This window comes from Oxyura jamaicensis, chromosome 1, assembly GCF_011077185.1.
Source record: "Oxyura jamaicensis isolate SHBP4307 breed ruddy duck chromosome 1, BPBGC_Ojam_1.0, whole genome shotgun sequence".
In the NCBI taxonomy this organism is placed as follows: domain Eukaryota; kingdom Metazoa; phylum Chordata; class Aves; order Anseriformes; family Anatidae; genus Oxyura; species Oxyura jamaicensis.
Genome location: NC_048893.1, coordinates 90,726,538 through 90,753,748, shown reverse-complemented (window position 1 = coordinate 90,753,748; position 27,211 = coordinate 90,726,538). Strand labels below are relative to the sequence as shown.

The 27,211-nt window shown below is 43.9% G+C and overlaps 1 protein-coding gene across 3 annotated transcripts in view; it reads left to right on the top strand.

The window, feature by feature from the left end:
• Window positions 1-805: 805 nt before the first annotated feature.
• The window catches only part of MYH15 (myosin heavy chain 15), a 59,152-nt gene continuing 32,746 nt past the window's right edge, over window positions 806-27,211 (top strand). Inside the window, exons 1-15 of one of the 3 annotated variants that reach the window (XM_035315071.1) lie at window positions 806-877; window positions 6,978-7,356; window positions 10,449-10,598; window positions 11,669-11,772; window positions 12,293-12,436; window positions 14,155-14,311; window positions 15,594-15,621; window positions 16,517-16,610; window positions 17,851-17,871; window positions 18,466-18,558; window positions 19,555-19,618; window positions 19,729-19,827; window positions 25,109-25,212; window positions 25,642-25,780; window positions 26,357-26,475. In XM_035315071.1, coding sequence (XP_035170962.1) covers window positions 10,508-10,598; window positions 11,669-11,772; window positions 12,293-12,436; window positions 14,155-14,311; window positions 15,594-15,621; window positions 16,517-16,610; window positions 17,851-17,871; window positions 18,466-18,558; window positions 19,555-19,618; window positions 19,729-19,827; window positions 25,109-25,212; window positions 25,642-25,780; window positions 26,357-26,475 — 1,257 coding nt within the window. In that variant the 5' untranslated portion in view covers window positions 806-877; window positions 6,978-7,356; window positions 10,449-10,507. Of the gene's footprint in view, window positions 878-6,977; window positions 7,361-10,448; window positions 10,599-11,668; window positions 11,773-12,292; window positions 12,437-14,154; window positions 14,312-15,593; window positions 15,622-16,516; window positions 16,611-17,850; window positions 17,872-18,465; window positions 18,559-19,554; window positions 19,619-19,728; window positions 19,828-25,108; window positions 25,213-25,641; window positions 25,781-26,356; window positions 26,476-27,211 lie in introns of those variants that run through there. The other 2 variants (XM_035315072.1, XM_035315070.1) reach the window with 2 other exon arrangements.

Below are 27,211 nucleotides of genomic sequence, written 5' to 3'. Positions count from 1 at the left end.
GTCCCTTTTCTTTGAAAGGTAATCAGCCTTGCAACTCTGCAATGAGAAATCAGAATGAATTGTCTGCCTCATTGCGTGCATGGATGTAGCCCTCACCTTGGCCTCAATCAGCTCCTCTTTCCTAGAAAGGTATCGGTAATATCTGCATCACTGCAACTTATTTATGAGGATAGACACGTCACAGGTCTTGTAGGATGGAGGTTAATCAGTAATGGCTGAATGTAGGTATTGTGACCATGCTGAAAAAACAATGGAAATGATCTGCCCTGCCTGAAGTTCTGCAGTTCCCACTCTGAGGTTCTTCTGGTGCCTGTTTGGGTGGCAACTGGGAGACTTTTCTGCTCTGAAAGATTCCTGTTCATCAACTGCAGTATGACAAGAAGGACCAGGACCAAAATATCCTTCCAGGCAAGAAGTAGAATAATCTATTTTACAGAGTTTCCTTTGCTTTTTTTTCCCACAGCAAATTTTCATACCCCAAAATAACCTGTATTTTTTGTTAAAATTCTGTGACAAATTTTTCAGTTAAGCCTGCTGCTGTAAGTTTGGATTCTCTGAAAAATGTCAGTGATGATTTTAAAAATGTACATCTTCCTATGCTGTATAAATAAAAATGTTATGTTGTTGCTGTGCAGGAACCATTGTTAGGACCCCACGGTCTCCTCTGGCAGAGGCACAGCACAGATGGCCAGCCTGCAGGACAGCACTAGGAGAGGTGAGACCTTGTGCACAGCCCTGTGCACCCACAGGGCAGCAGCAGCCCTTGACCCAGGACTATTCCCAAGTGCTCTTTCGGTGAATAGGTTTGAATAGATTGAGCTGCTGGTGAGAAGTTTCTGTGGGACGTGCTGGATTGAAGCCTGAGGTTTCCTGTTGAGTGAGTTTTGATGAAAGTTTAACAAATTATTCAACCGAGCTGGTGGTCCTGTCAAATGAATTGTTTGGTGTTTCCATGCTGCTGAGCTGCTGATATTTGAAGTGAAGCCTCTGAGGCCCCCACTGATGCAGGCAGGGTATATTTCCCATTCTCATGCAGTGTTTTTTCCAGTAATCTGTCTTTACCTCATCCAACCATATGTGTTATTTCTTTTCTTCTTTCTTCTAGACCATTGTGTGAGACTGAAGTGCCTAAAACTGTGGATGTGTACTGTGCACTTTGGCTTTGTGCAATAATTCTCAAGCATGTAATTTGACTTTTTTCATCTCCCTCCCTTTCCCCCCCAACATAAAGACACAATATGTATTTCAATTACAAAAAGGGTGTTTAAAATCAGTTCTGGTGCAATACGATTAGCTGCTGCTGAGGAGCTGGTATGACTCTAACGGGAGCTATGCATGTAACCTTGCTGGAAATCCCAGCTGCTGCTGGCTCCTGCAGCAGAAGCAGTCCTCCTCTGCAAAGGCAATGCCTGGCCCCTCTTGGCTGTGATCTCTCAGTGGATTTTGGTTTGGACACATAGCGCAGCCTGTCTCCAAATGCTCTGGATTATTCTGGCTGGTCCAGCACAGCCCTTTCTCACTGTAGCCTCCCCAGTCCCTCTCTCTCATCACTTCTGGCATCTTGGTATTCCCACCCCTGCCCTTCACCCAAACAACAACAAGCATTTTCAGCAGCCTGGCATGCTGCAGCCTGGTACTTCTTCCCCTTTTCCAATCATGCCCTGCTGTGCATTCTCATAAATGACTGTTTTTAGGTGTCATGTGCTTATTCAGGAACAGCCCCTGGTCTTGCTGGGGCTGAACCTGGGCAGCAGGGATGAGCTATCTGGGGGAGCTGGGTGCAGAGAAAGGGGGGGAGCACTGCAGTGGCCAAGCTGCCTTTGGTACAGCATCAGTTCCCAGGATCAGTTCTGTGGGGTCTGCACAGGAAAAGTCCCTTTTGTCACCTACTAAGCTACAAGTGTGGAACACCATAGCTGGGAGGGTAGAGGTGAGAACACTAAACTTGTTTCCATATACATATACACGTGTATATCCATAAACATATACACGTGTGTGTGTGTGTGTACAGAGGCATATAAATGTATCTATGTCTATATGCACTCACCAACCAGTTGCTTCAGGATAGTGCCACTAGAGAGAAGGATGGCGTGTCCATTTTGGGAGGTGTTGATGCTTCTTGTCAGTCAAGTTTTTAAGTCATTAGACCATGTCAAAGCACAGACTTGTGCTTTTTTGAGCTTATGGCAGAAAGTAATATCTCTAGAAATAGATTTTTAAGAACTGGGATTGTTTTTTCAAGCTTTGCTGGCTGAGTTTCTTGGCTGAGGTGATCGGCTCAGCATAGCTGTACTTGGCAAGAGACAGTGTCTTGTCTCTGCTCACAGAATGTAAATAGTGAAAAATCACACAGTTGGCTTCCTGCAGTGGCTCCCAGCTATTTAGTGTCATGTCAATCACAGGGTCTGTTTTCTCAGCTCTTGCAATGTTAAGTAAGTATCTCTGTAAGACAATTATTTTGCTGATTAAACTGTCGGTGCATTTTTTGGTATAGTTTGCAATTGGCATAAGGTAAACACAGCTACAAGATAGCAAACACAAGATAGCAAACAATCCTTGACAAGGAGTCAAGCTAAGACTTGGAGTTACAGAAGCAAAAAATTGAAAAGTTCCTTGAATCTAGAAAGGCATTAATATTTCCCTTTCTTTCCCCCTCACCTCTGAAAAATCAACCTCTGCAGCAGCAAAAACAGGTGAGGTCTCTGCCTATCTTTGCTTATCGCTAGGAGGCAAGCTTTAAATGCTTGAGGCTGAAATGTAGAAAAGACAAAGGCAAGTTGTCTTGCAGGAGCTTGGCACTGAGAGCTGGAATATGTTGTCTGAAGGCCTTCAGGTATCTTTAGGGCAGTGCTGCATGTCGATAAGGAAATGTGGCTTTTGGACGGTTTGAGCGGAGAGATTACATCGTAGTCGTGGGTTGGTTGGTAAGGAAGCACCCTGCCTTCCAAGCCGGGTTGCATAACGCAGACTCTAGAGAGAAGTTTATGGATTATTTTTTTCTTTTCTGCCTTCATCAAGGCTAAAGCACTTCTGACTAGTAACTTTAGAAGGGCACAATCTGGTGAACGGTCTTCGGTAATTCTAATGACGTGCTGTGCAAATAAATGCTTGGTTAATGAATACTGAAAAGATTAACCTGAACTACTTACATACACCATTAAGGCATTTAACTCTCTGCCTTTCCCCAGTGGTTACGGATAATGCAGAGCGGTGGGGAGGGGAACTCTCTAAAGGCTTTTGAGATATGTGGAAGTTGGGCAAAGGATGCAGAGCAGTTCTGCAAATGTGCCATTGACTAGTCTCCAACCCAGCTGGCAGTGTAGGACACTCGAGATTGGTCAAGACTGAAAACTTTTTATGGTGGGGTGGGGAATGCCAGCTTTTAGAGACAGGTATAAGAAGGCACATGACAAAAGCTTTTGTTCCCTTTTCCAGCACCTCTCCACAGCCAGATATCTTAGGCCATTCACTCACTTAGGCTCACTCCTTACCGTTTTCACCTTTTTGCTTTTCTTGGGGTGTGCAAGTCAACCCGAGGTTGATTTATCAGCGCCAGTAATCTGCTCTCCAAGCGCTGTCAGTCTCGCTCCCAGAAGCTGCACTCCCCCACTAGAGCCCTGACCTATTCAAACGCCCTGAAGATAGCATAATGACCGCGTGTCAGCGGGGCAGAGGCACCAGTGACAGCTCTCAGAGGTTGCTCATCTCGGCAGGGGTGGGAGCAGAGCCCTGCGGGAAGCCTGGCGAAGCTCCCGAGTCTGGCTTCTCGCCTCCTGTTGTTTTGTGCGTTTGTCCTCTGCCACCACTGGTGATGGTTTCAGGCTGCTCATGCAGCAGGAGGTATTCTGGTGCAGGGGTCTGCATACCAAGAGCAATAGATCACGGATTTCAGTGGTTCAAAAGACACTTGAGCTGTGTTTTTTTTTGTTTTTCTTTTCTGGCTTAGAAATTATCTTACTTGGCACGGTGCTTTCCATAGAGAAACTTAGCTTTCCTTTATGCTATTGATGGTAAGCTTGCACACCACACAGTAGGTATCAGCAAATAATTAAATAAAGGAAACCGCTTAAAATGATTATTCTGAAAAAAGTGTGAACAGGAGCTACTCCTCCCTCTCCAGGTTGCAGGTGTCTATGCCCACAGCCCCGCACGTGCACTAGAGCAGGAAGGCTTGCACAAACTGGGAAGCCTGCTATCCCAATAGTGTTAATCTGCCTGTCATAAACATACTTTAAATGCACTGTTTAGTGCCAACTTTCTTGAGATGTAGCAGAGTGCAGCTATTTTTAAAGCTAAGCTTCTCTCCCCCTCCAATTTCTCTTCGGGGCATCAGCAGCTTAAATAATGGCAGTGTAATTCTTCACAAGAGAAAATTCATCTGCTCCTACAGAATGGGCCTGGATTTGCTGCTGGGTGCAATGTTTGTTTCTTCCTTCCTTCTGTCTCTATGGATGGCCTTTTTCTTGCAAACAGCACCCAGCTAGTTCATTTTGCCTCTTTCCCTTGTGTCCTTTAAACAGAGAGTGAAACATCAGCAAGAAGCAATGACCAAAACAACCTGGAGGTGAATAAGAGGCTCTCAGTCTCTTTGGCTATAGTCACTCAGGTACATCTTGTGGAGGGACAGTCTGTCTGCTCACTTATGGAGCAGCCCAGAAGATCATGTCTCAGAAGACGCTTTCTACAAGCTTTCTCCAAGCACTCATATCTTTAACTAGTGTTCCTCTGTCTCACTGATCTGGCTTTTGAGGAGTGCCAGTTTATTACAGAGCATGCTTTACTGATGGTAGAATAAAGGCCAACATTGTCAGAACACACCGGGCTGGTTGCTTTTTTTCTAATAAAATAGAATGGGTTTCATAATTAGGCTTTTACAGATCCCAGGTGTCACCTTCACTATATAAGACCACACTATTGACACTATCTGTGTCTAGAGCTGATAAATGTTATTGCATTCTTTTCTAATATGTAATGTCATTAAAAATAGGTTTGTCACAAGCACTTCTTATCAAAGGCCCTTGTTTCCCCAGAAACGGTGACCAGCATTAACCTTTCTAAAAGTAGCCTCTGCGAGAGACAAGTGTCTGGGGTTGTCACTGTTACAAATTTAATCTAGGGAAAATGTTCAGTGAATTCTGCTTCTTTATTAAAACAAAGCTAATAAACTCCAGAAAGGCGGGAATAATGTGTGTAGTGCCAATTCATGTCAGGCCAGCAAGGAAAATAAATTGATCACTTTTGACCCAGTGCTGTCTTGTGTTCCTTTTTAGCGGCATATACATTGGAAGTGCCTTGGCATCAGCTGCAGAAACAGTTGTTTGCAGCCCCTAAAAAGAAAAAGGAGGCGTGGGAGAGAGACTGTAGTGTTTGTGCAGGACTGATAAAAGCTGAATACTTACAGAACAGAAAACATGTAAGTGATAACAGAGTATTTGCAAAAGATGCTGCCTTCTGCCCAAAGTAGGTGGTAATGGGAATATTGTGCTTAGAATTAAAGCTGCTGGTAGTAAAAGAAAAGAGCTAGAAGGAGAGAGCATCAGTGTGCTGTATCCTCACGGCATGAAATAATCTTATTCTTAGACTTGACAGCAGGTTAATGGTATCCATGAATCTGGGTGATGCATGCAGTTTATCCAGTTTTCAATTACATGATCAGGAGCATCTGCTTAAGCTTTAGAGAGTCATTCACTATTCACCTCATTTGAGATCATGAGCTCTGTTCTTTGTTGCCAGATGTAAAAACAAAAAGGCAATGAGTTAAATCCAACATCAAAACACTTCCATGCTGCAGGGTACTGGGTATCTACAAAGCAGCAGGCTTGGAAGGGTGGGAAGTGATGCTGATTTAAGGAAATAAGTGAGAAGAGCACGACTGCCCATTGAGTGCTAGAGCATGACACAGGCACCTCGTTTTTGGCTGAAGCTCAGGTTGCTTTTACAGATGATCCAGACCAAGACTGAAAGCCTTACTCGTAGCTTTAGCAAAGGGCCCTCTCCTCAGCTTAAATCTGTCTGGAGGTAGCATGTCTCCAGTGAAGCAGTAGTGGTTCTCTGTCTCTTGGTTGCATTCCCCTCACACTAAAAATAACAAGTCACTAAAGCACTCAGATCCTCAGACCTGCCACATCAATCTCCCATCTCTAAGCCTATCGCTTCCACAGATCCCTTCATTTCTTCCAAAATTACTTTGTCTGGGCAACCTGTCACTGTCCAGTCATCAGGGCAGCAGCTTTAAAAATAGCAGATTCAGTATGCAATTATTTTTCTTCTCGCCAGGTCACAAACAAAGCCATTTGTTCCTGTGGTTATCTAAGAATTCGATGAAGCCATGGGCTAGCTCCCTCCCTGATCCCCCTTGCTTCCTTGAAATTGAGTTTTCTGAAGTGCTAACATGTTTTCTTCCCCTTTGGCCAGCAAGCATTGCCCACAGCCTTTATTTTTCCCTTGTGCTTTTATATTCAGTTTATGCTGGAACCAAAGGAAACCCATATATCTACTCATGCTGGTAAAAGGAAATCAATCTGGATGTGTCGGTTGTTTTGCTGTTTATGGGCTGAAGTGAAATGAGTCCTGACTTACTTATGACACTTGTTTTACAGGAAAAATTAGTGGACAAGAAGGCCAAACGTTGCCTGAACTCAGTCTCATAAATGAGTTTGCTGAAGCAAAGCATTCACTAAAATTGATGCTTGCTTTATTTGTTGTCTGTGGTTTACTTTTCAGGCAGAATCAATAAATTCTTAAACTTCTTCGCCATCTCGCCTTTCTTACAAATGGTGGAATACCGACGTATCCCAAACCTGAGCCGATGGGCTTGGCTTTTATTCTCTGGGACCCAGCAAGGGGATTTAAGATGCTTGACTGGGATTTGAGAACTCGCATCCTTGCTTTGATGCTCAAAGGCTGTTTGGCTCACATAACCAAATTCCCTTTAAAGTCAGTCATCCCTTGCACAAGATTTGCTTCTTATTTTCTAGGGGAGCTGCATCTGAGTAATCTTAATTTCCCCCTTCCCCAAGCCAATGTTAATTAAGTCCTGAGGCACGTGGAGAAGCTATCCTTGCCCCTGCACAAACACAGCAGAGAAGCAGGAAAAGTTTCTTCCATGAAGTCATGGAGCAAGAATGGAACCGCGAGGGGCGGGGGGCGAGGAGTGCTCCCCCCGACATTCCTGCCCTCCCCCTGGGCTGGGGCGCAGCCAGACACGCTCCCTGCTCCGGCATTGTCTCCTCATCCGGAGGACAAATATAGGCATGAAGAAAACCCCCTGATGCCTTTAAAAAGCCATCACCGGTGACCTTGAGGTGGGAGTATATAAAGTCTGGACCAGGCAGAGTGGTGACACTGTGTGCTCTCCAGGGTGAGTACCGACTTTTCTCACTTCTAAATGTGTGTGCCCAGCTGTGCTCTAACACTTTGCCATAGTTTTGGTGTGATAAGGTTTTCATGTGGCTTAAGGAGGAGTAGGAGTGTTAGTAGTATCGCTAAACGTATAGCACTATGTTGGTTGTCTTGGGATGTTGATTGAACAGTAGGATGGCAAATATGTGCTTCTTTTTTGTCTAACTTCAGTGCATTCGTTTAGCCAGCTAGAATAAACATTTAGGAAATTGTCAGGTCTGTTATAATTGTGCATCTGGGTGGACTGGTTGACCGCTACCTGCAAGTCATCCTTGCTGTCTTCTCTGTTATCTGCAAGAGATGATGATTTGTGCAGTTCACAATTTTAAACAGCTTGTTGCCTCAAAGAATTGCTTAATCCAGACTGAGTTACAAGCCTTGGAGATTTATTGGTTTCCCTTTCAAAGGCAGGCAAGGATGGCTTTTGTTGGTATAGCAGCTGAGCGACCGGCACTGTGGTAGCTCTTCCAATAACCACAGCAAAGGAAGATGAGGTCCCTGATTTCCAAGTCGGAGCACACCACCAAATTGTTGATGCTCCTGGGTGTGCCACTTGAATTTGTGTCCCAATACTGGCTTTCTACAGGGAGCAGGTGCTTCCAAGGGTCTTCCAAAATTTATGTACAAGGACTACCTCTTTTTGTTATTAGCTGAAGTAAACTGAAAGGAAAGTGAATGTCCTTAGTTCTGCCTTATCTCTCCTGACTCTGCTACCTCTTACAAAGAATCCTATGACCCTAAGCCAAGCAACACTTCCAGTTTCTCATATCTTGCAGTGTATTTCCCATGCCGAGTCTTCTGCACCCCCAAGTTGTGCTCTTCCTGGGCTCTGGCTTCTGTCTTAACTCCCAGCACATGAAAATGCTGCAGAAAAAGGGACTCTGTTCCAGCTGCAGCAAGGGCTTCCTTACACTCTAACATGTTAGACACAGTGCTTAGCTCTAAATATACATGAAAACAAAAGTACATCAGAAAGTCAAAGCAGGATAACCCTCGCTAAGAGGTCTGCAAGTGGAGCTAAACCACAAGAAAAGGTTTGGTTTATATTCGGACTCGTGAGAATCTGTCCTGAATCCTAGAGATAAAGACTGGAGTGGCTCCTCTTACCTTTGCATGTTTAATGTGAAATGGCACTTACATGCCTTAACCCTGTTCTGTTTAAATGTATGAACCGATGTAGTTTCTGTGCTCTACCAGAGCTAAGACACTCCCCATGGGAGACAGACTTCACTGTGCTAGTTTTCAGTTGTCTCCAGTTGGGAATTTTGGTCAGTTCAGATGATGTTAAAATAATTGCTGATATTTGTGCTTAGGTAGGCTCTTCATCTTTAGAAAGGAAAAAAGTTGAGGCTAGTTGCGGGAAGAAGAAAGTTTTTGCTTTACAGCAACAAGACAGAAGATCCAAAGCTTGCACTGTGGCAGGGGGAGAGGGCTGGATGTAAAACATTTGGCAGCCAAACTGTCTTAGGGCTTTACATTCCCCAGGAGGAATGTGGTGGGGGAAGAAGGGAAAAAAAAAAAAAAAAAAAAAAAAAAAGAAAAAAAAAATCACCTGCCTTCATTGATGAAGATCTCTTATCTGTATAAAGATTTGTTAGGAAGAAATTTAATTAAATTTTAAAAGACTGCAGTGTCTGTCTTGATAGGACTCTTGAAACTTTATCAGCTGCTCTGGATATTGCATAGTAAAAATAATAAGGGAAAAGGTAATATCTGAGGGTCACTTAGGCAGTTTCAGTACTAATTAAATAGTATTGATTTGAAAGAGAAAAATATATGAAATATTTAAACCGGGGGAGGGAGGTGGAAGGGGATAGACACCTTTTAGCAGCGGAACTTTTAAGATGTCTCTGGACAGCATCCTGAGTATTTTACATACTTGTGTGTTTGTGTAAGTTTTTATAAGTATGCGTGTGTGAATACATATATATACATAAAAAATCATTTATACAGTTAATATAGAAAGCACACACGAATCAAATTAACTCCTAGTAAAAAGCTATCCATATCAGTGGTATTCAGTAAGACTTACTTCAGCCCAGCTGTCAAGTTTTGAATCTTTAAAAATAAATATAGTGTAGAGCTGTTTAAACTAATTTTCCTGAAAGATTAAGTTCTGTGTTTATAGCTTCCATTATATAAAGTGCCACTGATTTGAGCTATCTGCTTTCCAGACATTAAAAATAAGAGTGGGATAACCAGCCTTAGTGCTTGGCAGTACAAACCCAGCAAATCAGTCTCACTTACATGAATGTGCCCTGCTTCTTCTTACATGATAAGAGGCTCCTAAATGCTGAGGCCGTGTCATCTGAGAAAACAAGTGTTGTAGATATTAAGCTGGACTAATAAACCCAGATCAATGTGGGAAACAACAAAGCCTTAGTGCCAGTATTGCAGGCACGTTTGCCTTCTGCCGTACCCAAGCCAGATGAGTCCTGGGTTTTTGCCAGGCTGTCTGGCACCATCGGAGGCGAGCACTGCGGGCACTCCACCGTCTCCAGCTCCAGTTTTCTGCTGCAGGAGCATGGGCATGCCTCCCTGGAGCCTCGCCAGGGGGTGTAAAGCATGCCTGTGCGACAGCTCGCAGCAGGGAATTCTCGCTCTGCAGTTTCAAGGCAGCGCCTGCCAGAGAGGATGCGTGGCAGAGCCCCGGGGGATGTGCCCCAGCACTGGAGGGCATGCAGCCCGCGCCAGGCGAGTTTGGTAGGAGGCAGAGCCACTGCTAAGTGGTTTTCAAAGTCACAGCCTGAAGTGGTCCCTTTTATCTGCTGCTCTTAAGCACCATTCATGCCATAAAGAGGAGACTGCATTCTCCCGTGGAGATAACTGCAACCCGTGTCGGGGTTTTGAACCACACAGGATCTGTCTGGCTTTAAATAAACTGAGACAGGCAAGGGTTTAGCGAAGGGTTCAGTAAAGCCCCCAATCTCCATTAGGTATTTCTGTTTCAAATTAGTCATCGCTTTAATCAGCCACCTGCCACATTCTGCTGAGTGTTTCATATTGCATCACACGGTCCAAGAAATGCAACATTTTCCTCGTTTTTATTAGAGCGGGTCCCTGCCTTTCTCCTCCTTGAGCTGTGCCACCTTGAAACCTTGCCAAGATGATGGACATGTCGGAATTCGGGGAGGCTGCTCCCTTCCTACGAAAGAGTGAGAAGGAGCTGATGATGGCACAAACCGTCGCCTTCGATGGTGAGTTGTGGCACCATTTGTGCTGGTGGTGGCCAGTTAACCCAGTAAGGGTTGCATCCATAATGTAGCTGGGGGGATGCAGAGCAAAGCAGGATGCAAAGCCCCTGTTGCTGCTGCTCTTGAGGTGGCTGGTTCAACCAAGTTTGAATAAGCTTCATTATTCTACAAAGCTACAAAGAGCCCTAAGGCAGTGCTGAAGGGAAGCAATCTATCAACTCGTACTAAGTAATTAGCTAGATTTAGAAGCAAGACATACTTGCACTGCACTGCTAAAAGAGAGATCTCTGCTTTGTCCATTTGGGAGAGAAATGTCACTTGCTGATGTTGCTGTAATGCAAGAAATTCTGTGACCTGACTAAATGTCCCTGTTGTATGTGTATCTCTGCTTGATTGCATGCTTTATCGACAACCCAGTGCTAGGTTTTAACTTTCCATAAGTTATTTTTCGTGAAATGGATTTGGGAGCTCTGAGGTGTAGTAGTAAGAGTAAATTCACCAATAACCACAGCAGTATGCTATTCAGAGTAGTTGCTAAAACAAGGCATCTGAAGTCCAGCACGGCTAATCCAAACTTCCAAAAAGCAGCGTACATAACTCAGTGTGAGTTATTAATATTACTGTTTTTCAAGACAGACTTCAAAGGAATGTGCAGGAATAAAGTTAAATCTGATAGCTGGCAGGCAAATAATATGGGCTGAATTCCTCATTCAGATAGCAATAATCTGTGTGGCTTTTTAGCAAATGGCTTCATTTGGGCTTGGATCTCAGTTCCTCCATCTGCACGCTGGTGATGATGATTGTGGATTTCCCATGGAGGCTGAGGCTTCGCCAGCATTCGTGAAATATTGTGACACCTTGTGCTGGGAGGATCTAGGGAAGCCAAGTGGTAGTTTCAAAGGAGAGACAACATTTGGAAGCCCGGAGCCTTCTGTTTTGGCATGCAGCTCCCGCAGCACTGCCGATCTGCTGCGGTCCCAGGGGTTTAACTAACCCAAGCAATCGCACTTAGTAGGGCACGGCGTTATTACTCAATTCAAGACTGTGAACCCTCTGTCTCCTTAATTTCACAGGGAAGAAGAAATGTTGGGTTCCCGATGAGAAGAAAGCTTATGTTGAAGCTGAAATTACAGAAACCAGTGGTGGCAAAGTGACTGTTGAGACAACAGATGGACGGGTATGATAGCATTTTTTCTGACCCATGATGAATGAGGGCTGAGCAGCAAGCCCCAGAACATAGCTGGCTTGGTTTAAGCTCTGCTGCCTGGTTCATGCCATCCATGAAATAGGCTGTGAATGAGAAGCCTCAGTAACTGATGGCAAATGAGAAACAGCCAAGGGAAAAACAGGAATTTGCTGGTGCCTGAAGGAGCATCAGTATTTGCACAGCAAAGAGAGCAGAGGTATGTGACCGACCAGTCCAGGTTTGGACCCCAGAGGGAGAAATGAGGAGGTGGGAGGTAAAACCCTATGCTTACAGTGAATTCCCATGGCTCCACAGCCACACCATCACTCTCCTTATTTGTACCATCTCAGCCTTCCCTCATTCTTTCAGTGTCTGTGAAAACAAATGACATAGGCCACATTGAGCCAAAGAATCTCCCTCTACAGAGAAAATGTGTTCTCCTCTAGGGTGTGTGAAGTGACAGAAAATCTCAGTGTCTTCCAGTGGTGCTGTACTCTATCTGTCTTTGCAGACCATGACTATAAAAGAAGACGACGTGCAGTCCATGAACCCTCCCAAATTTGACATGATTGAGGACATGGCTATGCTGACCCATCTGAATGAAGCATCTGTGTTGTACAACCTGAGGAAGCGCTACAGCAACTGGATGATTTACGTAAGGGTCACTGCTTTGTATCTCTGGAAATACGCATTTCAAATGCTGTGATATTTGAACATGTGATCTTCGTATTCAGTTTACAACTTGGATATGTTATAAAACTGAGGGTCTCACTCACTTTTTCAGGAGGAAAAAGGAAAGTTCCTTGCAGTAGATTTGACTGAATACAGACAAAAGTGAATAAGATGGTGTCTAACTCTCTGTTTTTCCTTGCTTGTCTAGGAAAGAGGTGTCATGGGATATATTTTCAGCAGTCAAGACCTTGGGGAGACCTAGTTTATTTTTCCACTTCTAATGCTAATCCATGTCATTACCAGCCATTTCCTTGTTAAGAAACAATGCCTCAAGCTTAGAGCACACATATAACTACTTTTAACTAGGAGCCTTGCTATCTTTAGTTCAGTAATTTTATTCCCTTCATTTTCAGCATTGACATCTGTCTTGTTTTGCTCTGGCCTTTTTCCTCACTCTGTGTCTTCCCCATGACATCATTAACATAATTTCTGTTATCACCAGAACAAGTTTCAGTGGCATCAAGTTTCATGAGGCCAAACTTTTACCTTTAGCTTGCTACAATTGTGTCTGAAGTCAGTCAGGAGAATCTATAGATTTTTCTAGCCAATCCTTATTCAGGTTTTTGGTTTACGTCAGAGGAATGAATCCAATTTAAATTCTGGTTGTTATATAGCTTCTGTATTTATTTAATAACCCCTGTATAAACACATATGGCCTAAAACATAGCTTTGTCTTGTAGATCATTATAGTTAGAAAATGAAATTTCATCATCTTGCTTAATCCATTTACAGGTTGATTTATTTTGTTTGTTTGCTTTTCTGCTTAGAAAATTAGGACTGAAGACTCATGCCAAGGCCATTCTGGAGCAGGACCTAATCCTTTTTTAGGGGAAGACACCTGGAATCATTAGCTCATTGAATTCATTAATCTATATGCATGTAGTACTTGTGCCCATATCATATCTGGGTTCTGAGAAGTTTTCTGCACTGACCCAGACTAAGTACCTGAAAAGTTACCAGCTAATGCTAATCCCCCAGTGTTACAACTGGAAACTCATTCTTCCTCAGAATTGTCAGGCCCCAGCCAACTGATACAAAGATCCCACAGAGTGACTATAAAGATAGATTTTATTTATTTATTTATTTGCCAACTATATTTCTGCAAAAGCTGAAAAACCTTTGGGGAATAGTACGACAAAGTTGTTTTCTTTTTGAATATCCAACTGAAATTTGCCCCAGGGTGTTCACATCAAGTTAGTTATGGGAGATTTTTTCTCCCAGATTTCTCTTCCTAAGAACAGAGTTCAAACAGAAATGCTGTGACTTTTTTTTTTTCTCTTTTCATAATTATTGTTTTCAAAAGGAAATGGCTTTCAGTGGGTGTCCAGGCCGAAAATCAGACAGAGGTCTCCTTGCTTCTCCTCTGTTCTTCTGGAGGGGCTGTTTCTCTCTGGATGTCATCTTGACAATAATTTTCCCCCGTTGGAAAACTGCTTAATATCTGTCATGTTGGCATCATTGATTGCCAATGGGAAGTCCAGTAGCACACCAGTAGCTTTAGGAATTCAGATCAAAGGCTGCAATTCTGACCAAAATTCAAAGACAGATCAAAAGCTGGCAACATCCTGCTGGGTTAACTCAGATTTTCTTTCTTATTCCTTGAAAGTTTTTTTTCCACCTTTTTCTTGTGTTCCCCTCTAGACCTACTCAGGCTTATTCTGCGTGACTATAAACCCCTACAAATGGTTGCCTGTCTACAAGTCGGAGGTTGTTGCTGCCTACAAAGGCAAGAGGCGCTCAGAGGCTCCTCCTCACATCTTCTCCATTGCTGATAACGCATACCACGACATGCTGCGTAGTAAGTGGCGCTCCTTGCTTTTAAATTTAGTTTTGCTTTATTTAGCAGACATGATTGATACCAGATGGCCGTTTGTGAGAGCATTTGCAGTGTGCACCAAATGTGCAGATACTCGACAAGCAACAGGGGCTTGGGAGTCTGCATCAGTAATTTTTTTTAATTATTGTTTTTTTCTGCCCTGTCTGTCTCTGTGCTAGTTCTGGTAACTGCTCATTCTGATGCTCATCAGATGCAAACATTCAGAAGTTAATGAAGGGCAGCTATGGAGGATGCTGCGTGCACATCGTTGGCAAGAAGCTGCTGTGGATCAGCAGCGTGCTGACTGCGTGTGGGGTCTGGGCGCCTACTGTGCAGCAGCAAGCTCTGCCATTTTTCTGTGAATTCTCGCCCCAGCCCTCAAATTACTGGAAAAAGAGTTTGTCAGCAGAGGGCAGCAGTGATGCACTTACACCGGGTCCTGTGAGGCTGCAGGATAAATCCCAAAGAGACTTGGTGTGGCCACACGCTGCTGTCACCTGGTTTTCATAAAATGGCAAGCACTATGGCTGCAAGGGGACAAAAGGTGCTGGGGCAGAGGCGTGTCTGCAGAAACATGCTCTTTTATCAGATGAGAGTGAAATATGGACAGGCTGCCCAATATGTATCTTTTCAGGATGTCTGAAAAGAGGGATTCAGGCCCAGTGGTTCCTAGAATCTGCTTCTAGATAGCATTTGGTGAACTGGTTTAATAATATATTGATTTCAAAATGTTCTTATAGATGTCTATTTCTGCTCAGGCCATTAGCAATAGGGAGACTATAAAGCTTGATTTCAGCAACATGGCTCACCAAAGAAGAATACATATATACAGTGATGAATGGCCCATGAACAATGAATGGCCCATGAACAATGCTTGGGCTGGTGCAATAATGCAGGGCAGAGGGGTCAGATGTGAGCAGAGACCTACACGGGAGTAAGTAAAGCAGCATTTTGCTGACAGGAAATTACTTTCTTTTTGTTGTTTGTTTCCTAGATGTAGGGGAATGTGCATGACTTGCAGGTCTTTAGCACTGACTTGAACAAAACATGAGAGGAGGCTTCAGGGTACTGGAAAAACTGGCACTGCTGGAGGTTGGACTAAATAATGCTTATTTTTACCTTTCCACTGCTGCTTTCTGTGATTCTCTCCTGTCCATTCAGAACTGTTTCTGGAACAGTTGGTTCTGATCTGAAATGATAACAAGCAATTTCTACAGCCAACTAAGTTTGCCACAATTCTTTTTTTTTTTTTTTTCCTCCACAGATCGGGAGAATCAGTCTATGCTGATCACGTAAGTGCTTCTCTTTTGGCTGATTTGAGACTCTCTTGCTGCAGAAAAAAACTTCAAAGGGGAAAAAAAAGACTATTGAAAAATCTCCTTGAAAATCCCATTGAAATACAAGTTGACCCTTGAAAGCTCAGCTGTATTGCCTGGAACTTGATCCAAGTCAAATAATTGGCACTTTAGCCACGTAATGGCTGCCTTTAGCCCCATTGGAAAGGAATAGCTGAGGGTTTGATGGAGGCTAGCCCGTTTCCAATCTGCATTTGGTGTTCTTCACAAGTAGGCATGAAAACAACCCAACAGGCAGTTAGAGAAGCTTCTTCCAGGGTTGTTCTTGCTGTGTCTTGTCCTCTCTAGACACAGAGGATTTTCTTCAAAATGTTGTTGTTCTTGCTACAGAACATAGTCAATAAAATTTAATAGACCCATCCACAGGAAGGAAGATGATCAAGAAAAGAGGAGGCACATTTACTGTCAAGCATGAAAGGAGGAGAGCTGGGTCTCTCTCTACACAGTTCACATATTCTACTGGATGATGTTGGCAAAATACTGCAGCTTTTTGTATGTTTTTTAACTCATTAGCTGTATAGAGTAGGATCCTGAGTCTGGATGTTTTTAATAAAACTTTCTGTTAAAACATAAAGGAAGCTCAAAGTAGCATGGGTTTCCATTAGATTTCTGAACACAGTCATATTTAGTTGCTCTTGTTGTAAGCATTCACCTCTTCATTCAGTTAATATGGCATGATTTCCCCTGGAATGACCCCAAAACAGGCTGCGGAAATCAGTCAGTGACTGTAAGAATAGCCTGTGCAGGTGCACGAAGCTGACAGGATGGGCGGGCAAAAAAATGGGTTAGAGATGATTGAGCGACACTAATGTTATCTTCCTTCTTCCCCTAGTGGAGAATCCGGTGCTGGCAAGACTGTCAACACAAAACGTGTCATCCAGTACTTTGCCACAGTGGCAGCCCTGGGTGAACCTGGTAAAAAGAACGTAAGTCTTGCCAGCATCTGTTTCATTTCAAGCTTCCAAGATATTTGTTGTGCACAACATTGCAAGTCTGCATCCTGAGTGCTGAGCCATGTGCTAGACCTCAATGGGCATGGTTAAGATAAGAATTTGTTGGGAAAATATATTGATGCATCTAAATGGCATTACTGAAACCATGTAGTCCTGAAGGTAGGAAGGCAATGCTCTTCCAGATTTGCCATGCTGCAGGCAGAGCAGCAAAACCCCTCCTGGTTCTGAAGTACTGCTGGTTGCTGATACTTTTTTTCTAAGAGTTTTAGTTGTCACATGTGTTAAATGTTTCTGAATGCGTTAAAGCTGGTCAAATGCTGGGAAAACCACGAAGATTAAGAAAAATAGATTTCTTTTCACATGGAAAACAGTCTTCAAAAGCATAGCTTTGATTGAAATGTCTGTTTTGTTGAAAAGCCTTTTTGTCCTCTTAAATAGGAATGTTTTGACAAAAGGTTTTTAAATCATCTTTTCTATATTTCCTTTTGGTTAAGTGCTGTTCTGCTTTTAAGTGCTAAGGTTACAGTGAATACTGCATTCATGTTGCTTTTTATTCTGTGTTGCTATGAGTTTATTCACTATGCTTCATTGCACTTCAAGGTTCAACGCTCTTTTGTGGCAAATTGATTCCTATGAACTATATTTATAAAGCTACGACTTCAGCCAGCCTCAGAAGTGGTCCAGAGCCAGCCTTGTATGTGCAATGACATTGATGCTCATAATGGCGTCAGAAATCTGGCATGCTCATGCAAAAATTGTGCAAATAACAGATATTGCAGCTAGAAGACTTTGTCCATATAACTTGTCACCTGGGGTCACATTTTATCTTCAATATCATCAGCCTTTGTTTCTAATAATTCAAGAATTCACGTGCAGAACAATCTGATTGTCTAAAACTTTCCTGTTTGCCTTTACATTCTTATATCCTTACCATATGGTACCAGCCTCTTTTCTCTGTCTGGTTCGTTAATCTTGTGGTTCCTTCTGGAATACCTCTGGAGCAAAACCAGGCGTATGTTTAGAGCAGGGAGTTAAAATAATGAGCTGGGTAGGAGCAGCACTTGGCTATTTTGTGATGTGTTGAATGCAAAATAAGATTTCAGAAATTCCTGCTAGTATGAAGGCCCCAGCTATATGTCTAACCTTGCTAATGTCTATATTCTGTGATGTCCTTTTTGTGAGTACTCACATTTCTTTTCCTGTCTTTTGACAGCAACCGGCTACCAAAACTGGGGTAAGTATCCAGCTTTGCTTTTTTTTTTTACCTTTCCATGTGAAGATGGTACTCAGCTCTGTCATCCCATCTCATGAACCTCGGCATTTTGCTTTGCATGGTTCCCCTATGAAGTGTTCCCTGAAGCCAAGGCAGTTGTAGTTTTCTTCAGCAAACTGAAGTTTGTGCAAGTGGTGGTTAATGCTTTTCTCGTTTCCAAAAATTCTAGACAGTAAAAGCTCTGAGTGCTTTAAAAATGAATGCATTTCACTGCAGTGCTTGTCACTGTCTTCAGTAGCCCCTCTCCTACACACATGCACTTGGATGTCCCCAGAGACTTCGGAGTACACGGGAAGATATGGTGATTTCATCTGCATGCAGATGGCATAAATTAGCAAATCTACAAAGCAAAACCGTGGAGAGCCGCTGAACATTCAAGGCCTTATAAGCATTCCTAGTTGACTGCCAATTCTGCTGTTAGGCTATTCATGCTGTGCCACCCCTCGGGTGGAGCTAAGCTGCTTTGCTTGGGAGGCATCTTTCTGTAAGTGAACACATGCCTGAGTTAGAGTTGCCAGCTGAGTTTCTCAATGGTACTGCAACCTTGGTTTCTAGGGAACCTTGGAGGATCAAATCATTCAAGCCAACCCAGCCCTAGAAGCTTTTGGAAATGCCAAAACCCTGAGAAATGACAACTCGTCACGTTTTGTAAGTCTGTAATGCAACATAATAATGTCGTCGTCAACAAAGCCACTTGGTAACATCTCTGCAATACTCATTTCATAAACTGTTTCTCATTTTGTCCACTAAAATGGTTGGGCTTCTTCACAAGGAAGAAATAACAAAGTAGGATCTGTCTAGGAAAAACTATTGGACAGATTAATGAGGGAGAAAAGAAAGATCAATCCACTTTGAATAGTTTTTTAAATAATTTCTTGAGCAGGAACCAAGCAAAGCCTCACTTTATGAAGCCCTTCACATCACCTAATTTTAAACTGCAACAGCAGATTCTCCCCATGACTGTTTCTGCTGCATAGCTTTGTTTTCCTGCCATTTTCCACCAGCCCAAGTCATTCCCCCTCTCTACAATACCTCTACTTTGTCATGAAGTGTCAGAGATGTACCACAATCCCTGCTCCCTCCCAAATCCTCCCCCTCTGCAGACCCATACAGACAGCAGTTCTGCTTTTGATCCATGCCATCTACTTTATTTTTGGCTCAATAAGCTGTCCCCGCTTGTTTCTTAGTGCTGTCATGAGCTTGGGCCTCTCTCTTTGTTTTCATTAGACCTGTAAATTATAATTCAGGATTGCAAATGAGGGGTAGTCACTACACACGCACACATGCACACAGACATCTGTGTCTCATGTTAAGGTTTAAAGGTTTATTGGCTTAATTCTCTGAGTCCAACGTTCTTGTAAATCTGTAACATGAAACTGGAAGCCACGTGCTTTCTCATATCTCAGCCTGGTATAACAGTACACAGTTATCCTTTCCCCACAAGCTGATTAAAGAGCCGTAGATACAGACTCAGGCTGCTTAGAAAACTGTTATATCATTGTTTGGCATTTCTCATTGAAAACATGCCTATGCAAAGCCAAGTAGTTAGCACAACCTGATTCTTTGAACCAAATGAATGCCTTCAAGTTTTCCTCTCTGTATACTATATGCACTAATTAGAATATTTTTTTCTCTGGGATTTAGGGTAAATTTATCCGAATCCATTTTGGAACCACAGGCAAACTGTCATCCGCTGATATTGAGATTTGTAAGCAGCAAACTTTTTTTTCTTTTTTCTTTTTAAAGTAATTAAAAGTACAATTCCTCATCTGAAAGCTTGGAGAACCTTACTCACAGAATTTTTCTTTATGAAACCAGATTTACTGGAGAAATCCCGAGTGATTTTCCAGCAGCCGGGCGAAAGAGACTATCACATCTTCTACCAAATCCTGTCAGGAAAGAAACCGGAGTTACTAGGTAAGCATTTAATGGATACACTCTTTAAGAACCAGCCTTTCTCTGAATAGACAGAAGCTAAAGAGACAGGGAGCAAAGTTGTGTTCAGAAAGTCCCTTATATTTCCACTAATGCAAATACCCAATAAAGTGATGTAATTTTAGATATTAGAATAAGGGAATGAGACTTGGATGTGACTTTTAAAATGTAGCATTATGAAGCCAAAACCCATCATATTGAATTCATGTAATTCAAGCTCTCAAAAAATCTAGAAAAATCTATTCCTTTAAAAGTGTTTGTGGCAATAGAACTTTAAGCATGCTATTTCACAGAATCACACAGAATCACAGAATTTCTAGGTTGGAAGAGACCTCAAGATCATCGAGTCCAACCTCTAACCTAACACTAACAGTCCCCACTAAACCATATCCCTAAGCTCTACATCTAAACGTCTTTTGAAGACTTCCAGGGATGGTGACTCCACCACCTCCCCGGGCAGCCTGTTCCAATGCCTCACAACCCTTTCAGTAAAGAAGCTCTTCCTAACATCTGACCTAAAACTCCCCTGGCGCAACTTTAGCCCATTCCCCCTCGTCCTGTCACCAGGCACGTGGGAGAACAGACCAACCCCCACCTCTCTACAGCCTCCTTTAAGGTATCTGTAGAGAGCGATAAGGTCGCCCCTGAGCCTCCTCTTCTCCAGGCTGAACAAGCCCAGCTCCTTCAGCCGCTCCTCGTAGGACTTGTTCTCCAGGCCCCTCACCAGCTTCGTCGCCCTTCTTTGGACCCGCTCAAGCACCTCGATGTCCTTCTTGTAGCGAGGGGCCCAAAACTGAACACAGTACTCGAGGTGCGGCCTCACCAGAGCCGAGTACAGGGGGACGATCACCTCCCTAGCCCTGCTGGTCACACTATTTCTGATACAAGCCAGGATGCCGTTGGCCTTCTTGGCCACCTGAGCACACTGCTGGCTCATATTCAGCCGACTGTCCACTATCACTCCCAGGTCCTTCTCCGCCTGGCAGCTCTCCAACCACTCATCTCCCAGCCTGTAGCTCTGCTTGGGGTTATTACGCCCCAGGTGCAGGACCCGGCACTTGGCCTTGTTAAACCTCATGCAGTTGACCCCAGCCCATCGGTGCAGCCTATCCAGATCCTCCTGCAGAGCCTTCCTACCCTCGAGCAGATCGACACACGCACCTAACTTGGTGTCATCTGCAAACTTACTGAGGATGCACTCAATGCCCTCGTCCAGATCATTGATGAAGATGTTAAAGAGGACCAGCCCCAGCACCGAGCCCTGGGGGACGCCACTAGTGACTGGCCTCCAACTGGATTTGACTCCATTTACCACAACTCTCTGGGCCCGGCTATCCAGCCAGTTTCTTACCCAACGAAGCGTGCGCCAGTCCAAGCCAAGAGCAGCCAGTTTCTTGAGGAGAATGCTGTGGGAGACGGTGTCAAAAGCCTTGCTGAAGTCAAGGTAGACCACATCCACAGCCTTTCCCTCGTCCACCCAGCGCGACACTTTGTCATGGAAGGAGATCAGGTTCGTCAAGCAGGACCTGCCTTCCATAAACCCATGCTGACTGGGCCTGATCGCCTGCTTGCCCTTCAAGTGCCGCATGATGACTCCCAAGAGGATCTGCTCCATGAGCTTCCCTGGTACTGAGGTCAAACTGACAGGCCTGTAGTTCCCCGGGTCAGCCCTCCGGCTCTTCTTGTAGATGGGCGTCACATTCGCTAGCCGCCAGTCAGCTGGGACCTCCCCCGATAGCCAGGACTGCTGATAAATGATGGATAGTGGCTTGGCCAGCTCCTCTGCCAGTTCTCTCAGTACCCTTGGGTGGATCCCATCCGGCCCCATCGACTTGTGCACATCCAAGTGCCGTAGCAGGTCACCAACCAGTTCTTCGTGGATGGTGAGGGCCACATCCTGCTCCCCATCCCCTTCCACCAGCTCAGGGTACTGGGAATCCAGAGAACAACCGGTATTGCCGCTAAAGACTGAGGCGAAGAAGGCATTGAGCACCTCCGCCTTTTCCTCATCTCTTGTAACTAAGTTTCCCCCTGCATCCAGTAAAGGATGGAGATTCTCCTTTGTCCTCCTTTTTGTGTTGATGTATTTATAAAAGCATTTTTTGTTATCTTTAACGGCAGTAGCCAGATTGAGCTCCAGATGAGCTTTGGCCTTCCTAATTTTGTCCCTGCACAGCCTCGCTACATCCTTATAGTCCTCCCTAGTGGCCTGCCCACTTTTCCAAAGATTATAAACCCTCTTTTTTCTCCTAAGCTCAAGCCACAGTTCTCTGTTCAGCCAGGCTGGTCTTCTTCCCCGCTGGCTCATCTTTGGGCACATGGGAACAGACCGCTCCTGCGCCATTAGGATTTGCCTCTTGAAGAGCGCCCAGCCTTCCTGGACCCCTCTGCCCTTCAGAACCGCCTCCCAAGGGACTCTACCAACCAGTGTCCTGAGCAGCCCAAAGTCAGTTCTCCGAAAGTCCAGTACAGTGGTTTTACTGGTTCCCTTCCTGGCCTCGCCAAGAATAGTGAACTCCACCATTTCGTGGTCACTCTGCCCAAGACAGCTCCCGACAATCACATCCTCCACCAGTCCTTCTCTGTTTGTGAAGAGAAGGTCTAGCGGGGCACCACCCCTGGTAGGCTCACTAATCAGCTGCGTCAGGAAGCTATCTTCCACTTTCTCCAGAAACCTCCTAGACTGCTTTCTCTGGGCTGTGTTGTGCTTCCAGGATATGTCAGGGAAGTTGAAGTCCCCCACGAGTACAAGCGCTGAAGATTTCGCAACTTCTGTCAGCTGCCTGTAGAACTCCTCATCCGTCTCCTCGTCCTGGTTCGGCGGTCTGTAACAGACCCCGACCAGGACGCTAGCCTTGTTGTCCCTGCCGATCCTAACCCAAAGGGACTCGATCTTGTCATTCCTAGCCTCGAGTTTTACAACATCGAAAGACTCTCTAATATAGAGAGCCACACCGCCACCCCTTCTGTGCTGTCTGTCCCTTCTGAAGAGCCTATAGCCAGGCATCGCAGCACTCCAGTCATGAGACTGGTCCCACCACGTTTCCGTGATGGCAACCAAGTCGTAGCCTGCCCGCTGCACGATGGCTTCCAGCTCCTCCTGTTTGTTACCCATGCTGCGTGCATTGGTGTAGATGCACTTCAGCTGGGCCATTACCTTATTCCCCGGCCTAAATACACACCCGGCCTAAATTCCCCGGCCCATACACACACACTTTGTGTGTGTGTGTATGAGGAGCTTTGCTTATATATCCATGAAGAAAAACTATTTCCCTTTTCCTGTCCCAAACGGGCATAGTATCCTAGCACAACTAATAGCAAAGGAGAAATATGCAAGGCTGCTTGGCGATCTCCCCTTTCAAGTTTCCCCTGGCTGAAGGCAATCCCATAGACCTGCTGGAGAAGAGCAGAGAGCAGATGAGGTCTCCTTGCTCCTATCTCCTAATGCTTTAAATAGATCCTTCACTAATCATTTAAGTGATGTGGCTAGCTGACTTTTATTTGTGCTCTAAGAAACACATTCTATAAAATGCATTGAAGAGTCACTCTGTTGCTACACTAAACTACCATTAAGCCATAGCAATCATAATCTGTTTTGAAGTCTTATCCTGACAGTGTGCGGTCAAGTCCCTAACCCTCTTAGCTTTTATGTGGCCTAATGACAATTCTGGGAAAGATTTCAAGGAAGTATTGCACTGAGATTCCTCTGTGAATCCCTGTGCTGGGAAAATATGGTCCTTCTCATAAACTGTCTGTATATTCCACAAACAGCATTCACCTTTCTGGCCAGGAGGGGCATGTTTACAGCCTCTTGAAGAGTCTGAAACCAGTGGTGGCTTTGTTTTGTAGACAATAAATGTACATCTTTGTACATCAATACATAGTTATCTAAATATAGATAAATATATGTATTATGTCCATATTTATAAGTGATTGCATAAGACAGTGACTACATAGCAAAGTAACGTGTAGACATAGAGAACATGATTTTATATACACATATTAACAGACAAATATATATATATATTTACACACACACTTAGATATGTACTCCCGCTCTACTCTACAGTGGTGAGGCCTCACCTCGAGTACTGTATGCAGTTTTGGGAGCCACAATATTAGAAGGACAGAAAACTATTAACATCCAAAGAAAGGCTACAAAGACAGCGAAGGGTTTAGAGGGCAAGACATATGAGGAACAGCTGAGGCCCCTTGGTTTGTTCAGCCCAGAGCAGAGCAGGCTGAGGGGAGGCCTCATGACAGCCTGCAGCTCCCTCACGAGGGGAGCGGGGAGCGGAGGGGCAGGCGCTGAGCTCTGCTCTCTGGGGACAGCGACAGGACCTGAGGGAACGGCATGGAGCTGGGACAGGGGAGGGTCATGCTGGGGGTTAGGGAAAGGTTCTGCACCCACAGGGTGGTTGGGCACTGGGGCAGGCTGCCCAGGGCAGTGGTCGTGTCATCAAGCCTGAGGGAGTTCAACGCTTTGGACAATGCTTTGAGACACAAGGTCTGATTTCGAGGTGGTCTTGTGTGGAGCCAGAATTTGGACTTGATGATTCTTGTGGGCCCCTTCCAACTCAGGATATTCTGTGATCTGTGTGTATGTAAATAAAACATTGACGTCTAGCTTGGTCAAAGCTTGGTCTGCTGAATACAGGTGAAACTTCCTGTGAATATAAGGAAGCAGGACTCTGTGAAGTACTGGAGCCTTCTAGCTTTCTAGAAAATAACTCTATAATTTTAACTTGATGTGAAGAGAAAGGAAAGAGGAGAGAAGTAAAAAACCATGTTCAGACTTTTGTTCATTAAGATACAAGAGACTTCTCCAAAGAATGCTGAAACTCCTATTTTTCAGGAGGTCTGTCATAAAAGAGGGAACCATCCCACTTGTGCCTATCTTGAATCCTACTAAAATATTTTTTCTCTGTAACTAGATAGTGTTCTTACCACCTAAAGCCATGCAAAGCAGAAAGTCGGGCTATATAGGAAGTGAAGACCTCAGCATACTGCAAAACATGTTTAATAGAAGAGTGTGCAGTATTCTCATATTACTTTTATTTACTCTTTCTCTAAATCTTGGTCTTTAGACTGGAACAGTAAAATGAAAGAGTTGGTTGCTGCCCTGCACTTGAAAAAAGCATTGCACACATGTTTGTGTAAAGATAAATGTATGTCTTCAATCTCCATTTTTGGGTGGATATCCTGAATGGATGGAATTTGGATTGGAACTGAATGGATTTTGACCTTGGCAATTCTTTTACAGATATGTTACTGGTCTCCACCAATCCATATGACTACCACTTTTGCTCACAAGGAGTAGTTACAGTGGACAACTTGGATGATGGAGAAGAACTGATGGCAACAGATGTAAGCCTGTATTGATTTCACTCTTTGTCTCATTGATTAGGTACATGTGAGGAGGAAAAGTGCTGGCCAGGAGCCAAATTTCTCTTACTGAAACTACTAGAATAAAATGGAAACAGGAATAGGTCTCAATTGCATTGAAATCATAAATCATGAGGCCTGATAAAATATTATGCTTTTGAATCTGACCGATGTTATGCCCATGGGCTCAATGTTCTTATAATTTTGATGCATAAAACACTAAATAATGGGATCTCTTCCCTTGCTTCCCAGCCATTGCTGGGTCATCAGGGTGTTCCAGTAGCTGTTTTGAGATAATGCCCTTTGGCAGGTTAATGATATCTCCTGTGCAAAGGTATTTTGCAGGGCTGCAAAATGCCATTGCTATTGAAGAGGCAAGCAATAAAATACCCATTTGTTTGCTTTTCACAGCAAGCCATGGACATCTTGGGATTTGTGCCAGATGAGAAGTCTGGTGCCTACAAACTCACAGGAGCCATCATGCACTTTGGGAACATGAAATTCAAACAACGACCCAGAGAAGAGCAGGCAGAGGCTGATGGGACTGAAAGTAAGAATAACACTTAACATTACTCCTTACCTTCAAAAGTCTGGCATATTATCAAGCCCTGTGCTGAGAAAGGTGCAGCCTGTTTAATTTGATCTTGTGCAGTATAGCTGCTGTTCAGCCAAGAGTGCTGCACTTCATTTCTAGCAGTGATTTGTACAGTGGCAAGCAACGTCACTTAGTAGAGAGTGAATAGACACAGTCAAAGCAACACAATGAAACTAATTTTTTTTGACCATTTGAACAAAATGGTTGTAAAAAGTTTTTGCTTTAGCTTTCCATTTCATTTCCTCAGGCTTTATTTTTTGCTTCCTCTAGCACATGGAACAGTAATGTTTCGACTGCCTATATCCATTGTGAAAATTTTTTCTTATATCTGAGGAGTTTGCCAAGTGTGTTTCTAGCTGACCTTCTCTGCCACAGAACTGAGCATAGGCATACCCAAGATGAATAATTTAAAAAGCAAGTTATTTATCTAGTTTCTCTTTGGATGTGGATGAACTAAGAACTTTTTCCTGGCTAGGTATGTTTTCACATAGTAGTTCAGAGCCAGCTAAAACCTTGTTTTCTCCTGATCAGGTGCTGACAAAGCTGCCTACCTTATGGGAATCAACTCCTCTGATTTGGTTAAGGGTTTATTGCACCCTAGAGTGAAAGTTGGAAATGAGTATGTGACCAAAGGTCAAAGTGTTGAACAGGTAAGGAGAAACTATCAGTGTTTGTATACCTGTTCCACAAGCCTGGGGGCTTCTGTAACATCTCACAGAGACACTTGCTAGAAACATTGACATGTGTACGTGTTGTATGAACAGTGGATCCTCTAGTAACTGTTCTCATTTTATATCCCCAAACATGGGGGAATAGATGATGAAAGAGCAGGATACTGGTAAAAAGATAGACTAGGGGATAGTGGCTTGCACTGCCTTTGGGATTGAGATGCGTTATTAGCAGCCACTCAAGGAAATGAGGTGCAGTAAAAGCACATGGGAATTGGTATCTAATACTGGATGAGAATAGTTACCTGGAAAGGATGATCCATGGATTATTTATATACTCATTTATTATTCATGTAATCCTAAGTTCTGTGTGACCTCAATCAGCTAAAGGCAATATCCACTTAAAGGTATCTCTTAATTTAGGAAACAAATGTCCTTGGGTTAGCACTGTTGCAGGCTGTAGTGGCATTCTAGAAAATGGTTCATCATTGAGGTTAAAATGAAAATCGTTGTCTGAAGGCAGGCTATGGTACAGGCTTAGTAACTGGAGAACTGCTGGAGAGAGCTCTACCCTACTGGTGTAGTCATGCACTTGGTAGGCTATAGAAAAGGCACAGACAGTTCCTTTCCAACATTCTGCTCATGACATAGCATCCTTCAAAATTAGAAACAAATGTCAAAGAGTAGCTTAAGCACAGACATCCCTTATGCCTACAGT